The sequence below is a fragment of the Anguilla anguilla genome, chromosome 6 (assembly GCF_013347855.1).
Source record: "Anguilla anguilla isolate fAngAng1 chromosome 6, fAngAng1.pri, whole genome shotgun sequence".
Lineage (NCBI taxonomy): Eukaryota > Metazoa > Chordata > Actinopteri > Anguilliformes > Anguillidae > Anguilla > Anguilla anguilla.
This window is the reverse complement of record NC_049206.1, coordinates 26,549,504-26,568,404: the sequence shown is the minus strand read 5'-3', so window position 1 is coordinate 26,568,404 and position 18,901 is coordinate 26,549,504. Positions and strand designations below refer to the sequence as shown.

Below are 18,901 nucleotides of genomic sequence, written 5' to 3'. Positions count from 1 at the left end.
TGATCAGTAGCTGCCATGGCACCAGATACAAGGACAAAAATTCATAATGTGCTACATTGTACTAAGTCCTTCTGTAAATTTGTTGTCAAACCGTGTAGATGTTTACACTGTTGAGATCAGTGCCACATCATGTGTTTCCATTTCCCTGTATCAAGCTGAAACCACAGCTTAGTCAATATCAAAATAGGCAGATAAAACAAGATTATATGTTCAACCAATTGCATATCTATTCTGTTAGAATGTACAGGACATTGTAGAGTAGAATACAAAGCAATGAGTTGATCTGGGATGTCAAATTTTTTTAGGAGAAACTTTTTTACCATCTCAGGTGAATAAGTTTAATGCATGTTTCCTAATGTTTTTAAATAATAACCTGAAAGTGATGCTGCATGCACATTTATTTTTGAAAGTCGATGTAATTTTGTATGCACAAGATTACTAAGCTAACTTTATTTAATTTCTACTTGAATACAAGAAAAATATAATTAAGCAAACATATCTCATAGCACTTTCTGACCTTTATTTACAAATAAAAGTATATTATACTTGAAAACAATTAGAGGATAATAGATTGGTCTTAATATACAGTAGTAACTACGTAACAATATCATACACTTAGACTGTATTAAATGCATACTGTTGACTCACATTTTACATAAACAGGCAGCCCCATACAATGTACACTGTAAATACACTAATTACAGATCCTCATAGCTTTAAAGTACCATATATTCTTGAACTATTAAATAATCATAATTCTATTGGAAAAGCAGGAAATAATGTAACAATTGAGCCCTAGTAGTAATTCTGAAAGCATGTGTATATCTGTGGAATTACACAGTGCCAATGTAAATGCAATGTAATTATACAGTTATGAAGCCATTTGCAAAGTGGAATCAATATATAAAGGTTTCAGGCATCTATGAAAGAATTATTTTAAAATAAAGGTTGTTATACATCCAGACAGTCTCAGTTTGTTTATTCTTGTATCCTGCTTGATCATCCTAGCACTGCAATGAACTTCTGTACTGGCAATTCAATCCATCATTCAGAAAAAGAATTTGCACATGGTAGTGGGTGTGAAGATTAAAACTGGTATAGCTGACATGGTATTTAGGGGAGAGCGGGGCAAAATATAACATGGGGTAAAATGTAACACAAACTTTTTAGGTAGATGCATCAAGTTTGAACAATATATTTCAGGTTAAACACGCATTATCCTTTCTTCATCTCCAATGAACGGTGGGAGAGTTCAATAAATATTTGAAGAGATATTGCCAAAAGTCTGTTTTGGCTATATTCAAGTGAATTGGAAATGTTTTTGTCTACTGTATTGTGTGTGCACGTCAAGGAATCCAAATGTATGTAGTCATAAACAGTCTCTTTAGCGACTTGCACATAGCATGCTAACTTGGTGGGATAGCTAGCCTGGCAAAAGTACAGAAACCCCATCCTGTGGGGTTAAAGCAAACGGGGTTGTTAGCCTGCTGTCAAAAGACTATTTATTAACCAATTGATTGGATTTGTTCAACTCAGACCGGATCTTCATAAATATATTTAACTCAACTTTAACTTTAGGCTACGTGGTGACATGTGACACCAACTGATACAACTGTTTGGATCAAGGAGACATTAGACAGGAAGCGGAGAATAATGTACAGTCTTGTGATATATTTTCACCAATATAGGTAGGCCACGAAAAACATATACATGTAATCAAAAAATAAATGAAAGACTGTATCATATAACATAGAATTGTATTGAATTGCCTAACTTTGTGTCAACTTTTAAAGCTATTAAGACTGTTAGGTGTACACAATATTTTTTACCCCAACCTCAGGGTTACAGGTAACATTTCACCCTCTGTACTTTTGGTCAGATTGCTAGTGAAAGGTGTGTCCCCAAAATTTCACTGTGGTGTGTAATTATAGCCAATGGATATAGGTTGTTTGTATTTAAAATGGTTAATCTATCTCTAGTAATATTTTCAGAATTGAGCCAAATACAAAAATCATTAGATATTTCCCTGCTCTCCCCTACTAAATGTTGCTTTCTCTGCGGTAAACAATACATAAGGTACATGTGGTAATATGCAAAACTACATAATACATGAGGTAAATAATAACACATGTTTAGTTGAAGTAATTTAAGTATTTTCAACTAAATATTTAAGTATTTTAGTTGAAGCCTATCAAATGCTTTCATTATACTTTCAATATATACGTGGACTACAGAAGAACCTGGATACTGAGTTTCAGGAAATTCTGCTTGCTGAAGTGGTATACATAAAACTAGCATATAACAACTTACAGTAAATGTAGTAAGTACTTTAGAAATATTGAAAGTATTATTTGTAGCAGCAGTAAGTACTGTCAAGGAATACAAAATGTTTGTTCAAAGCTATGTGTTAAAAAGTCAACTGGATTATTATATCTGAACACCATATTGTCACATTATTACTACTGTACATAGGCAAAGAAGAACAGTATTCAGGGGGATTGAGAAATTGGTAGTCAGGATGCTGGCACATTGTGTTGTCTGAATAAACACAGAACTGATATTACAAATAATTATTTCATTAAAAATTAATAACACATACTGGGATCTGATTTCCTGAGATTACTAATCATTTTTGGTGGAGTGAACTTCTGTGAAGTTCTCCATTCATTAGATTTGTAGGCATGAGTTCCTAGCTATGAAATCCACTGATCAGAATTCTGACAGGACCGCAGAAATTGAACAATAAAATATCAACAAGGTTTGCTGTTAAACCACCTACATGATAGTTAGCAGTACAAATGGATACAATATGTGTCGTGAATGTTTCAAGGTATTCCCATTTTATTGAACAGAAGCATACAGGAATGGCTGCAGATTACAGCACACTTAGGATATGAAAGGATATGAAAGTACATGCAGTAGTTGCGTTTACCAGGTATATCAGGAGAAAACTTACTAAAAAAGTCAACAGTAAATATTTGCTGAAGAAAAAATAAGGTATGTAAGTAAAAATTTGGGACAAGGACAATGAAAACAGATGAATTTACCCTTCTGAATTCTGTTATAAAAAAAAAATACTGTTTAATCGTACATTCTAAATATTCAAATGTGGACTTTCAGTGCATGTGCAAGCAGTACAAATAAATGGCTAGGCAAACTATTTTACCAAATCCTCATGATTTCAGTGGCAGCCATACATGCCCAAGCCATAACACTACCTCCATCATGTTTCACAGATCAGAGGGGGTGCTTTGGATCATGAGCAGTATCTTTCTTTATCCACACTTTCCTCTTTCCATCATTTTTATTCCAGAACTCCACAGTTTTTTTAATTAACTTTTTTTTTTTTTTAGCAATCTCTGATCTGGCCATTCTAGCCTTTAAGTTAACCATAGTTTGCATCTTGTGGTGAACCCTCTGAGGTTATGCTGGTCTAGCCTTGTCTTTGTGGTGAAGTATAAATCAGGCTTTACTGCTGACTTGGCAACTTAGTTTAATTATTGCTTCATCTAGTCTCTCTCCAGTAGCTCACAAACATTTCCATAATAGCAAAACCTTCCCCAAAGGTTCCCAAAAAGATCTGAAAATCTTAATATTAAATATTAATATCTCATATTAAATGCCATCATAATGGCCACTAGGAGATTCATTTCCCTATAACCTTAAAAATGAGGGCTTTTCTTATAGTTTTTAAGTTTGAAGTTTCCATCTGAATCTTGCATCTCTTGTAGGTCAGGCATACTACTTTTCATCCCTGGTCTTTTCTGAATATTCTGGTCTTTTGGTAATTTAACTTTGATCTTGGCACATTCTTGGGTTTATCTTCGGAGAGACAAGCTGAGTGGTTTTTTAAGTAATTTATTTTTTCTATGTCAGTTACATTCATTGTTTAAGGTAGTTCGACCTTCATCATTAGATTAGACGTTGATTACTGTAATTTAAGAAATCTCCTAATTTTAAACAGGTTGTGAGTTGTACATTTTGAAAAAGGTTGCTCCGCCTATCAATTAATTTTGCAATTGAATTAATAATTAACATCTTTGATAATTTAATTGCAAAATTCATTGATGGGCAGAGCAACCTTTATCAAAATGTTACAAATTAAATCAAATTCGTTTTACGTGTTGGATAAATGAGGGGTTTTAACTGCTGATGAACTTGTGTTCGGTTATCAGATGGCTGAACATTCCCTGGCAGTAGTCCTTGACGCCTCCATTCCTACATCCGGGAGAGTGTTCTTTCTCTGTTCAACAGTTGAAAAGGAGTTTTTCTTCACAATTGAAAGTATTCTTCTGTCATCTACTACAATGGTCTTCTGTGGTCTACTAGGTTGTTTACTACTGGGGAGCTCACCAGTGCATTCTTGCTTCCTAAAAATGAATCAAACAGTTGATTTTCTCACACACACACACACACACACACACACACAGTGTTTCGGGTATGTCTCAGATCTCAGTGGCATTGGCACTTTGGATTGGACATTGGATCCTTATGTTGAGATCCGGCAGCAACAGTCTCCAAATGCAAATGCACACAACCTCAAGACTTCTTGTTAGCTTTCTTGTGCATGAACTAATGAGGTAACAACACACAGTAGGCCAAGATACAGTTGATCAGCCAACTGCTCAATTACTTTGGGTAACTGGGGGGACTCACACACGCACCCACACACACACGCACGCAAGTGTGTGTGCGTATGCAGCTGATGGTTTTTCACCAACACAAAGCCGTGAACACAGAAAAGGCTGTAAGTTTTTTTTTTTAATGTGCTAAATAAATGATATGTTCATGTAAATTTTTCCACTTTGTTTCTGCAAGTATTCAAGTTTTCAGTTTTCTGACATTCCTTGGCTGTCTACCAGAAATGTGGAGAATTGCACATAGTAGCATTGTGCTACCTGCTGACTCTAGGTTACAGAAAGTGAAAGAGATGTACATTATTGCAGTCAACTGTAAAATACTGAAATATGCAGAAATGACTCTGAAATCTCCAATATCACTTTCAGCAAAAGAAAAATAATGAAAATGCCACATTGTAATATGTGAGAATATGTTCTAGAAGTAATTCTACTTCACTTTGTCACTGTAGATGAAGGTTTAGGTAACAAAGGGGCGTAAATAATTGCTTACAAACTGGGAATTAAAAAGATTGCTTAAATAAACGCAATGTAATGCAATGCATATAGAAATTATACAGTTCCATCCAGGCAAATGAAAAAAGCTGTGGCAATAAACTACTAAATATCTTTCAAGAACAAAATACATTGTCAATTTTTATCTCGTACCAAAGATCTTGTTATAAAGTGCTTTTGTCTAAAAATGAAAACACCAGAATCATAGCTTCAAGGAGACATTAATCTCAAAATATTAATCTAACTTTAATCCTCAGTCCTTAAATCAGACTGGTTGATGTCACATATTGCATAACTAACGATTTATAAAGTTTTCCTTCAAAGATCAATGTAATTCATATTTAAATCCAAGCCATTTAAGTGTCCAGAAAATTCCCATCTCTTTGATTCAGTATATCTTTCTTGCGTAATATGGGTTGCTCACCTGGGGCCTCATTTATAAAACGTACTTACGATCAATTTTGATCTTAAGTATGACTTACGCAGAAAACCACGTATAAGTAGTTATTTATAAAACCTTACTTTGAGTTGGAAACGATCTTATCTCTATGCAAAGTCTAGACTTGACGCAAGTGATTTTCCTGCTGGTTATGTAGGGGTATTGCAGTTTGGGACGCATATGCGTCCAAGCCTGTGGTGAACTTTGCATTAGCTTTATGAACAATTTGATAGGAATTATCAATTAAAGGTGTGAGGAATTAATTGCCAGACGCAATGTGTTTTGAATTAAAAACAGGATGCGATGTTCTATATATAATGTGTCAAATTAGAAAAAAGTAACCATGGCTGTTCTTGCGTAATTGGAAGACATTGAAAACCTTGCTTTTAGAAGGGAGAGAGTTTTCAGAGACCGGAATGACTTTTTTGCGCATGATGATCTTCCAAAAAGTTTGCTTTTCTCTTTTGGTCCATGGTTATTCCTGACTAAACCCTCATTTGTGCTAGCATTATATAAGGGGAAATCGCTGATTGTAAGGCAGTTCAGGTGCTGTAAATTTTAAGTTAATTTGAGATTTATAGATCACAGGTGCGTAAGTTACAAATGGGCTTCTTAGAACCTGCGTAAGTAAACTTTTTTTTGCTCAGTATCTTTTATGAATCGAACGTAAGCACACCGTCGGCAATGATCTTAAGAAAAAAAAGTATAAATCTAAGAACATTTTAATAAATGAGGCCCCTGCTTTTGATTGCAATTTCTAAATACGTATTATGGGAGGTGTTTTTGTATTTTGTAAAATGTGGCATGACAGTGTATTCTTGATCATCCCTGATTGCATTTGTGTACGTTTCAACATCACCCTAATATCATATCTCATTCAAAAACAATACTTTGCCCCTGGTGGTATGTCTGAGGAATATATTTCAAACTCAGAGAATAAGTGAAATAATGTGCTGGGTAAGGTTTTACTATTTGGCCTTGTTGGACATTTTCTTCTCTTTCCCATAATAAAACTATCTAATACCAAAGTATGTGATCGAGACTAAACTTGATATGTGATGTTAAGCTACCAGGCTCAGGACCCACCTCCCCTGAGGAAAAAAAAAAACATCAAAATAATTGAACAAAGCAGTGAACAGAAACACTTCTATCTGCTTGGCCACGCCAGTGTTTAAACCGTATTTCAATGCTTATCTTTTGTGTGTGTGTGTGTGGGGGGGGTTGTTTTGTTATTTCCGTGTCTTTCTTGATCCACCACTTCAGGCTCCATTATCATGTCTGGTGTGGGCACTTGTATTAAAACTGACACCTCTGCTTTCTTCGCGTTTCAACTCCTGTGGTATCCCTAGGTCCATATGTGATGGTTCAGCTTAGCTCCCAGAGAGTCGATGGTAAAAGTACAGGTAGCCCCAGTCCTTTGGAGGCTTCTCTGACAGGCAGACTTTGTGGTCATTGTAGATAATCCATCTGGGGGGGGGGGGGGGGGGGAGGGTGGGAAGGCCAGGACATAAAAGACAAAATGGCCATGAAATCCATTGCTCAAAGTTACTTGTCTTAATTAACAATATTAACACTGAAGAATAATTGAGGTTTTATTTTTCAAGCCAAACACTACATAGACCTTTTACCTTTAAATGTGACCACAATTTCTACATTAAGGTTTGACAATAATAATAATATACAGTAAACATATTGTGCCCTAATTTTGTAGTGTGCAAAGAAGCATCTCCTTAGCCTCCGTCTGGTTTGGTAGTTTTGTGGTTTGCAAGGTGACTGCATCAGCATGGGTTGGCTGGTGAAATTGAGAGTATGTGTAAATGAAAAACACTGGAGGTGTGCAAATTCGATGGCAGATAATTAGCATTTTAAACCACCGAGACCACCTTTGAACTCACATGATTTGTGCTACTGTATACTGGTGGCTTACCAATCCAAACATATGAACAGAATATATGGGGTAGACAACCCATCACACAAGACTGTGGGGTGGGTGTTGACAGAGACCATTTCGATACAGGTCGTATTGTGTTTGATGAATATATGTATGCATGTACAGTAGAATCTATAAGCAAAGGGAAAGAATGTTGTTCAGAACTGAAATGTTTCTATGGTAATTTCACATTTTACTGGAATAGTTTCTTAAATTGCTGTGCCTTATTTGTTAAACAAACTATATCTCCCCACTGGTCCATTATGTATGCTAGGATTAACGTGTGAGAAACGGTTGCAACGTAAAACGATGTATGCTGCAGGGTTTTAGCTGGAAAGAAAATGAATAACTGGTGCTGGCGTCAAACCTGGTACGGATTAGTTCGGTTTTGTTTCTCTTTTTTATTTTTATTTTTATAAGACCAAGTCAGTCCCAACATCCAAAAGATCCCGAAAAATCCCACGGATGGCTGCAGGCGTTTCGGCAGGAGGCTATGTGGCGTGGTTACGGGCATGACGATACTGTGACTCAAAAACGGCCGTTTCCCTCTTCAGCCCACGGTGCTCTGCTTGACTCCGGGAATCCTCTAAACGAGGCAAACCCAACAAAACGCCACCGACACTGCATCTTCCTGTCATGGTTTTGGGTGCTTACACCACTTCTTTTCCATCCTCTGTGCGAGGGCTGCTCTCTTAAAGTTCTCACCTTCACCAAACTATGCAGACTTGTTTTGGTTGTCATTTCTCACTACTCCTTAAGCCTTAGTTTCTTCACCCTGTCCCTGTTGGGACAGTCTCCCCTAGGAGTATTGTTTTTTCTTTTCGTTTATTTTTCCCCTATCCGTTTGTCTCTCAAGAGACTTAGTGGTTATTAGAATCTTAAAGAATCCCTGCTCAGTTGCGTTTGGTCTCCGAAATTCCTCACTCACACTTCCAGCAGATCTTGCACAAGTTTTGAGTACCCTTTCGCATTGGCCCACCATTACACCTGTCTTCCACACGTCCATGTGCATTTCCCTGCTCATAAAAAAATCACATGGGCATAGCCCCACCCCCAGGACCACCTGGTTCACATCACTTCACGCCAGCAACCAATCATGAAAGAAATGGAAAGATTATAGGTGTGTGTATGTGTGTGAATGTCTAATGTACTTGTAACACTACTTTCACTTTGTATCCATAAACCTTATCAACCAATTATCAAACATGCAATCACATACAGTAAAACAGAGTTTTGACCATAACTGACCCACCCTCCAGAAAACCTGCAATGGTCAAAACACATTTCCTCTGTTCTATTTTTGTATTCATAAGAATCTGCAGAAATACATGTTTTTTTTCTGTTGCCGGCATTAGGTTGTGTAACCATGTTCACATATTCTTTCTGAGCACATATTTTCTTTCTTTCTGGCTTTTTTGAATGCATCATCCGGTTCATTACAACTCAATAATTGAGATATTCCCAATCAAACACTTCATTGTTCTAAATTGTATTCTTTAGCAATAGTGTTGATACTATGTTTTTTTGTTTTTTTTAATTAAATTTCCATAGTAATTATATTTATTATCAACAGAGAGTGATTTGTTTTAGTTTAATGCTAGGGCTTTTTTGTCAGAGTTTGATACTGCATAACTGCACATGCTATTTCAAGTTTCTTACAGGTTCAGTTGACTGGGATGGACCAGTTTGCTGTCAGGCATGATAAGTGCATTAATGAAACATAATTTAAGTGTATAATATGTATTATGTTGCTGAAATAATCTGTTAAATAAAATAAATAAATAAATAAATAAATAAAAACAATACAGTCTGTAAGTAAGATTTAGTACTACACATTACAATTGTAAAAAATACAAATAATAAAGTTACATTTCATTCTTGTTCTAATTTCACAGGTTCTTGTTTCTATCACTAACCCTGGCTTATTTGGCCAGCTAACTCCATAAACCCACATTGATTCACCTGTAAATTATACTACAGTAAAACAACATATACGGGCACAAAAACAGTAATAAACAGTAATAAAAACAGACATGACCCTCCTTGCCCACTCCTGCAATAAACAGTTTGCCAATGTACATATAAAATATTATAAATATATAATACCCACCTTCCCTCCTTTTTAATGTGACATACGTAGTGGCCGGACTTTACCGATGACCCCATGTGGCTGATAAAGGCAAAGAGCTCGTATCCTGAACAAAGACAAGAACATTTAATGAAAAGATATCTCTTTTAATGATCTCTTTGATTGTAGCAACCGCTTTCTTGACATGCACACGTCTGATTCTTAAAATGTACGACCGGGACACTCACGGCCTGGGCCATCTCTGACCATGGGGCTCAAGCGCTCCTGGTTTGGGGGCGGAGATGCGTCGCCGTGTCCATTGGCGCCGGAGAGGGCGCCCTCGTCAACCTCCTCGTCGGCCGTGTCAGACGCAGCCTCACTCTCTTCCTCGTAGTCTGGGTGGGTAAATATCCAGTCCAGAGCATGCTCAAGATTGTTGTTCTGAAAGACAGTCCAGAATGAACATTGATTTCTTTCAAGTTTCCCTGCTGGGAACCTAGTCATGTTCAAGGGTTCCTTGTCGGGCAAAATGGTTCAATCTGGAAGCTTCCACACTTTCACACCTACCAATCCATACCAGTTAGTTACCATAAAGAACTAAAGAGGGTTTCCTATTGAGACAAGCCAAATAACCTTTTTTTCTGAGAATGCGGTAGAGAAATAATTTAGTTTTCAAATTACTGTAAAGGAACAATTCATGACTGCATTGGACCAACATGTCCTTAAAGATCAATCAAATATAGCTAAATAACCATGATAAAATCAGTAAATCTAATGGAAAATGAGATTTGGTGGAAGACATTCACCACCTAATCTTGTCATGTACAAGATGCAGGCTGTGAGGTTACTGCGCTATTACTCAGTTTCTCTACCAGGACCTGCTCTGTGTGCGTTTTTTTCAAAACATCAGTTCTGTTTCTCATTTGGATGTAGAAGCAATTTGCATCTATTGCCACTGGGGTGAACGCACGTAAGATGCTGAGTAATATCAAATAATGTTCATCTAAGCCAAAAGTAAACAACAGTTTCTAGCCACTGAAATGTATGGAGGGACTATCCACACAGCAGTAAATCAGGCATACCTATAGGTCAACCAAGCTATTTATAGTACAGGTGGGCTGAACACTGAAGCATGACTACAGACAGCCAGCACAGCACGTGAGATTTTATATTACACACACAGTCATTGGTGAGGACTCCGACTTCGCTCACAGACACTATTGTCCAGAGTAAAACAAATGACAGAAAGTCTATGAAAAGAGGATGCAGTAGGTATTACAGTAATTTATAAGATACATGTAAAGAACCCACTCCTATCCCCAAGGTAATCAACAAGGTGCAAGCGGAACCAGGGCTAACCCTTTCTGTTTGCTATGGAGGAAACAAAGGTAAATAACATGTAAATAAAACCTCCATAACCATTCAGCAGGCAGTGGCTGGCTGCTGCCAAGCTCAATCCTTGTGATGTCACCTTTTGCAAGTGCAAGTACATTAACAGAGCAGAAGAACAGTCAAACACAGTAATAGTGTTAAATCAATAATTTTTATCGATAATTTGGTCTACGTGGGACTAAACATGCTGCATTATAGTTTAAAATAGTTGTTGGTTTACATAGCACCCGGACCACCCAGACCCACTACACGGCACTGAGAGTAGGTAGGTAGGGGTCCACAATGTAACATTTTTGCATTTTCATTGCAATGTGAATTCCACAATAAACACATCGCAAAGGGCTGCGATATCAGACATGAATATTTGAGTTATATTATCCGAGTTTATATTTGTGGCACATTGAAATGGTATACTTAAATATGTGTCTCATCGCATTTCATATCATCACTTGTCACACATTTTGCCCATTATGGTGCAGCCCTATGGGATTCTGAAAACTCACTGAGACTTTAAGAGCATGGATGGACTGGTGCCTGGGGAAACCCATCGAGGTGAGGATAGCCACACTCTCCTCCGGTGGCTGGCTGCCCATGAAGGACGACAAGGTTGGAAAGGAAGGACCAGCCTCGGCAAAGGAATGCACAGCCAGGGGCTCCGCAAAGTCTGGGGAAAGAGAGTAAAACTGCACATTAGAAGCACATAGCATAGCATAACTTTTAATGGTATTTCTAAAATTGCTTTTTACTGCAACGGGGCCAATACAGACAGGCAGGGAGGGAAGGATTTTAAGATTGGACAAGAAGACCCTGTCAAACAAATCTTTGTCAATAGGGGGTGCAAGAGATCATGGCATGAAGAAACTTCTAGCTATATCTAGCTATATTTAGGGGGCCTCACATCATAGGTGTTAGAACCCTGTGGTTTTACTTGTATTGATTTTAACCATTCATTTATTGCTCAGTCATCAACAATTTTACCAGTGGTTGTGGGTGAAATGTGAACGACCCAGTAGCATAGGCTAATGGGTTACCAAATTTCTCTGAAGATCACTACCAAAGGTCAGGGGTGATTCTAGCCACAGCCCCATACTTTCTGCTTTTTTTAACTAAAGAATAAAACTATTAAACTCCATTTAGTTACAATTATAAAAACACATCTAAAACATATTTGTAGATGCTCATGTTTAGTGGGGCCCCTTATTTTAGAAAATATATTTTACATGCACAGGGTCATTACAACTTGTGTCCATACCTTTACCATGCTATTACACATTGATCCCATACATTTTCTATTTTTCTAGTTTTATTACAAATATATTTAGATATTTACCTTGATAACAGTTCTTAACATGAATGCAGGACTACCAGTATGGTATTGTCTAAATTGCCAGTGACAATCCTCACTTCAGCCTTAGTCCAGTAGGTGTTAAACTAACACCTTTATTCAGTAAAGGCTGAAACCTTATATTCTCCCATCACGTGGCACCACATTTTTGTTAGAGCAACAAACAAAAAACAATTTCAGGGGTAAATTGTATCTTATATTTCCATGATAAGGTTATATAAGCTCCTCAGCCTGTCATATAAGGAAGCTGGGCTGCCTTTTTTATATGTAGAGCTTAAAATGGCAGTTGTAAGAGAGATATTGATGTGACCACAAACCCAGAGTGGCAGGAGTCTGAAATGAGACTCTTGCCATGCATGAAGAAGGTCGAACAGAGGGATACTACAGCAGTCTATGCACCCGAGAGTGGCTCCTTCCTAATGGGAAAAGCCAGTGTTTGCAAGGCCAATTCCTTGGTTCCTCAAGCCAATGTGACTCCTTATTACACTGTCCAGTTAGGAGCCATGCCAATGTAACTGACTGCAGCGAACAAACAGGCACACAACCATCCTGTTTTTGTTATGGTAGCTGACCACACTGGAGTACAAAAGCGCAACCTGGTCTCATTCCCTTGCATCTCTATGGTCAGACGTCAACCCAAAGACCATGAGGCCAAGATGATGATACAGCTGACATTTAAACTTCAAAAGTGTCAATTTAGGGTCAAAGCTGACCTTTACAGTCCAAATTTCATTACAGTACAGTTATCAACATTTTTAAATTATTTCTTTCTTTGGGGGGGGGGGGGGGGAGTGGGCAATTTGTGAATATTAGCAGTCAGAAAATCTTTCAAACTGGAGAAAGCAACCTTCACATCGATATGTTGATGTGTTAGTGATGTCAGACCCTGCATGAGTGCAGGCTGTCAGCACATTGGGAGGTGCCTTTAGCTTTTCATGTTGTTATTTCCCTCACGCAGGCTTAAATCAGCTGGCTGAACAAATTCTGTACAGACACATGCAGTGCCTGCAAGGCTGTGACCTGTACAAATACCTGCAGAACAAAGGAAAAAGCAATCAAGCGAGCTAACTACCAAGTTTGAATAAAGCTAACAAGCTAAATCACCAAATTGTAAAGAAAATGTTTTTCTCAGTTTCATCATAGAGAAAACTAGGATTCTTTAGATCGTATTTCCCTCAGACGTCGTGTTTTCATTCCTTTCAGATTTGTTAACATTTTCGAGACTTGCGGATCAAAAAAATAGACAGCCTATGGGAGAAATCAATGGCACTTTCCTAATTTCTTCAAAATAATTTATGACATTTGGACCTTGGTTTGTATATGACAAAATAATATTTTTCACCCATATTTATAATTCAATTCACACACACACACACACACACACACACACACACACATACAGTCATCTCAGTCTTTCCTGAAGGAGGGCTGAACTTGCTGTGCTTTGTACAGTCACATAAAGTTGTACTGCCATCTTACCAGGCTCCTCCATGTGGGCTATAATCCAGCTGAAAGCCATCTCTGCCCCCATATTTCCTGTGTAGTATACTGCCTTCCGACAGGCCTCCATGGGGAAGCCCATCTCTGCCAACTGCAGCACTGAGGACTCATCTATATCTGAAGCTGAAAGGTATGGCAAAGCACAAACGGATCACGTGAGGCTCAGGCATGTGACCCAAGAACTACACAAAGACATGATACTACATTCAATTAGTCCACATGTATTGTGCATAATGGAGGTTTTCTCTCTCCTGCTAACTCAATAGAAAGATTTCTCTAAAAGTGACTTGGTGCAGAACTACAAAAGAAAAATAGTTTACTTACAATCCAGAAAGCTATTCAGCGAGTTACCTGTGAACAAAACATACATGGAAAGAGATTAAACCTACACATACTGTAGGGCCTTGATTATTATCTTCAGTAACTGCTTTGAAAAGCATTTCACTCAATGTCCATTTAAATAATACATTTAAACAATTGTTAATGAACACATTCAAATCAAGCATTTCTTTTTAATAGTTACAGAATATCATGATTTTGATAACTGAGAATGTTGTAAAAGTGTACAAAATGCATGTCGTTAAACACATCTGTAGCAAAAGAATAATAACTTACAGCGCAAAAAGCATTTTCATTTATTTGGCAAAGGATTACCACATCTGCAAAGGCTAGCAAAGTATATTTACTGTATGCACCCTCTTTTCTGACAAGACAAAACTAATGATATTAGCACTATATTTTCAGACATCACAAAAAAGAGTACAAAACTTATGCATAAATCATTTGCCATCTGTTTACAGAATTAAACAGTCCTGATTTTAAGTGGCATCTGGCCCCTTGCTTTCTCTGTTTACTTGGTTTCCAGTGCACTGTGTCACTTTGACAGTGATCTCCTCGACAGGGCGATCAATCACCGGTGCACCGCCTTGCACGACACGCGAGGGAAAGGGACGGAAAAACGAGCAAGCGCCCACTTGTTTCGAAAAAAGAATTCATTCTAACAATATATTATTATTATATTCAAGCAGCACTAACAGTGCATGATAATGGGTGAAATTGTGTGTGCTAGCAATGAAATGGGCTAAGGGTCAGTCAGGTACTGTTTCGGTGGTCATGTTACAAAAGAATGCATCTTCCCTGCACACCCTGACCGCAGTGGTCTATAATAGGGACCTGAAAGGGTACACGTCATCAGTTTTAACACAGTGCACCAAACTCTCTGTAAGTTCCAGGAAAAAATATGAGTTAATGGTGCAGAAATGATCGATTGCCTTCACTGCTACATATCGATTATGTTCAGTAAAAGGATAGTTTAACTTGGTTAATAGGAATTTGAATAAGTTAATTATGTTTTTTATTTATGACTATAATCCTAAATAAATATGATGTGGGTAAAATAGAAAGCAGCTTTATAATTAATCAAAAGCAAAACCTGACAGAAAAGACAAGTGAATCTATTGTAGATACTGTAGATTTTTTTAACGGTGTACCTATGAACTAATTCATTAATTTTTTTAAGAGTTCAAGCTTTTTATCACATTTTATTGAGCAATATACTGCCTCAGAAATTAGACTATTCGACCATCACTGCTTATACCATTACTCCTCATAAGGGTAATGGTCTAAGCAGTCTTTGGCAGCCTCTGATAACAAATAACAACAACGCTGAGTCATCGTTATTCCAAACATATGTATTATAACAGCCAAGTCCAGGGTAGACGAGGAATTCTGCATTTTCGTATTCCTCTAATACTTGAATAAGTCCATTATCAGCCTCATTTTCTTCATTGAGGACAGCAGTTTGCCAGAGATAGGCTGAGAAAGAGGCCCCACTCTAGGTCTAGGTCTAGTTAACATAATGCATAATTGAGTGGGACAGGTGTACTGCAGCTGAGACTGCGATGGTGGAGCCAGAACAGAATCGTACCTCTGCTGTTCTCAGGAATGACAATGGGTGGCGTGAGGTCAGGCAGCTCCATCTCTCCCGCCTGTAGCCCTGTGGCTCTCAGCCGAGAAAGATCCAGAAAGTCTGGCATGTCTATGGAGACATCTGCAGATAAAAATAAACAGCCATCAACTGAAAGAAAGGCCTCTGGAAACAGAACCCGATGTCTAAAACAGGGGCACACAAACTTTTTCAGCGATTACCCAAAGATATAAATCCATGCTTTTTGGAACCCTAACTGATTTCATGTTTATTAATAAAAAATATTTGACAATTAATTGTTAAACTGCTGACAGTGGCCACGTTTGTAATACCTAAAAGCTAAATGAAAGGAAAAAATTTCTGCAATTAACAGGCAATTAATCACAGAAAGCATAGTCAAATTAACAGAATTTAAAGCTTTATCAATGAAGCATAGTATGGATAAAGTGCTCAAAGCAGCCAGACAGAAAACTGAAAGATTAAACATTTCTTCTTATTACAGTCATCATCAGTAAGTCTCTTTTTGAAGGGACATATCAGCTACTTATCCATTTACCAAAGGGAAACGTTCTAATGCTAATATTTCTTTATTCTGTTTATATTTTATTACAGCCAACATTTCAATAATGGTACAGATCTTTTGATGAAAAGCACCAAAAGACTAGATTGCGATGATTCGCTAAAGCCGTTAAGCAGGCTTCACGTTATCTTATGTTGTTTGACAAATACACAAATTAATTAGGCAGAATCGGCACCCTCTCATGGAGTGCAGTAGCTATGATGCACCAGTAAACATTAAAGCAGGCATTTACCTGATCATATGAAATACACTGTCAACGTAAGCAAAGAAAATACGTTTTTAACTAGTTTAACTTTTCTAGTGAGCATTTATTTGTACAAAGGCCTGTTCTCCCTAGGCAACACTATAGCAACAAGGGGCAGCTCTGTGCTGCCCAAATGTTGTAGGGTATAACTTTATTTTTTGTTGTTGAAAAAGCTACCCTTTAACTACCCTTTAAGAGATTAAAAGGCAAACCAATCCAAATTTTGAAACTTTTATCACTTTACTCATTCTCAAGAATGAACTTTCCTTATTTTATATCAAGGCACCACTTTGGCATCTGTTCAGTTGAGGCAAATTGCACACATAGTATAAAAATAGTGCTTATCAGAATCTCAGCTGAAGTTTTACCCTGTTAGATAGCCTTTTGCTAGTCAAATTGTGCTGTCTCGATGAAATTTTATATGAATAAATAATAAGTTTGGATTTACCACAATTACTGATTTAAACAGATTAAAGTAATATATGGATTAATAGCACTTACCTAATTTCTTGGGGATCCAATCCATTCCAAAAGTGAATTTCTTAATTTGCACGACCATATACTCAGGGAAAGAAGCAAATCGACACGTCCTGGGAAATAATGATAAATGATGAAATCACTATTCCATTTTTTCCCCCAGTTGGGTTGTACATCACTTGTTCTGAGCAAAAAACTCTTTTACATTCAAGGATGGAGGCATCATTGAAAAATAAACAACCACATTCCATCTGAGAGGCTACTACTCCTGTTATAATTACATGATTCAGCAATCAAGCAATCAATCAGCATTTTAATTGTTTGATATCTGAATGTGAATACTGGGCTTAGTGTGAAAGATGAGATAATCAGAAGAATACAAATGATATCCCCTTCTGAGAGAGGAGAATTTCTGTAACAAAAATGTTGGACAAGGAGTGTACTACACTGAAATTTATATTTACATATACATTTAGCTAGTAGAAAAGCACTCGATGCCACAATACTCCTTCACTAACCCAAGTCCCTTAGCAGACCTCAGACCAGGGTCTTACTTACTTGACTCCGGCTGACTTGGCCTGCAGCTCAGAGCTCCAGAAGTCAGGCACATTATCAGGTTCGGTGAAGGCCTGTAAACAGGCGGTAAAGGGGATTCTTGCCCTCACTGGCACCGGCGGTGGTGTCAAGTTCTCCTCTGCCTCCCTTCTCTGGGTTTCATAGGCTATCAACTCCTCTGCAATCAAAACACAAGACTTCAGCATCCCAGCATTGTGTATTCCTGATCAATAATTTGTGTTCAGTTCATTCCGTTATACTGGGGTGACCATATACTGGATGTCAAAAAAGAGGACAAGTGTAAGTGGGTGTTATGTGTTATAATACTAGGAAATGTGTTTGTTTATAGGCCTATATGGTCTAGGGAACAAGCAAAACCTAACTGGACATTTCCAGGAATTTATAAATCCAGCATCTATGGAAATTTTTGGTTCTATTTGGTTTTATTCTACTTTATACATCTCCTAAAAAATGAAATATTTTCAGTTTTAACAATTTATTTCAGAATTGATCAACAGCACACAAAATGGTTAGCCTATGAATTTTGAAAAAAGACTAAGGTGTTTTGTACATTTTACAAAATTGCATTAACATTGAACTTTTTTAAATGATTTTGAATATTAAGTTGTGGAAAGTATGCATAAGTCAGCTAAAATTGCTGTGTACAATGTTACCTATATAATTTGATGTATCAATGTCACAGAACCTCAGAGTGATCTATAGACAAGTGAACAGAACAGGATATGAAACTCAATAAGGCATACACAATTACTCCTTACAATCACTGAAGGAAAAAAGATGCACATTAAATGAGTCACACTTTATATTGATGGAAAATTGGAAATATTATATTGAAGCATACCTTAGTATTATTGCTAAATAATACAACGTAGAACTGTACTTGACAAAGAAGGGTCAAAAAAATATAAACAATTATGGGTACAAAAGCCACCAGGTCAATGGAAGATACAAAGCAATGCAGAGTGGAAAAGAGGTATGTCATTTGAAGAGTTGATGCGGAAAAAATTATGATCTATTGAGATCCCAATTACCATTGGTTTTATCACTGATTATTAATATAAACTGTTTTAATAGCTGAATATGTGAGTAGCCTATATAAAAAGTCTAATGTAGCAGAATATATGCAAGAACAATTAGAGTATTTTTCAGTTACTTTTTACGTTATGAACATGTCAGAGTACCAGACGACCTCAATTCCCAAAGCACTTTCACCACCTCTAAAATCACATAATTTAGTCATATTTAATAACTGAACTAATAAGGGCCATAATATAATAATGCACATGCCTTT

The 18,901-nt window shown here is 37.2% G+C and overlaps 1 protein-coding gene across 2 annotated transcripts in view; it reads right to left on the bottom strand.

Annotated features, from left to right (window-relative positions):
• Positions 1 to 6,645: 6,645 nt before the first annotated feature.
• Positions 6,646 to 18,901, bottom strand: part of LOC118229279 (ubiquitin carboxyl-terminal hydrolase 13-like) — a 39,460-nt gene continuing 27,204 nt past the window's right edge. The window contains exons 13-21 of one of the 2 annotated variants that reach the window (XM_035421125.1): positions 17,593 to 17,767; positions 17,059 to 17,147; positions 15,734 to 15,856; positions 14,131 to 14,157; positions 13,786 to 13,929; positions 11,465 to 11,625; positions 9,818 to 10,010; positions 9,612 to 9,696; positions 6,646 to 7,038 (exon numbers count right to left, since the gene is read on the bottom strand). In XM_035421125.1, the coding sequence (XP_035277016.1) occupies positions 6,942 to 7,038; positions 9,612 to 9,696; positions 9,818 to 10,010; positions 11,465 to 11,625; positions 13,786 to 13,929; positions 14,131 to 14,157; positions 15,734 to 15,856; positions 17,059 to 17,147; positions 17,593 to 17,767 (1,094 nt within the window). In that variant the 3' untranslated portion in view covers positions 6,646 to 6,941. The remainder of the gene's footprint in view (positions 7,039 to 9,611; positions 9,697 to 9,817; positions 10,011 to 11,464; positions 11,626 to 13,785; positions 13,930 to 14,130; positions 14,158 to 15,733; positions 15,857 to 17,058; positions 17,148 to 17,592; positions 17,768 to 18,901) is intronic. The other variant, XM_035421126.1, reaches the window with a different exon arrangement.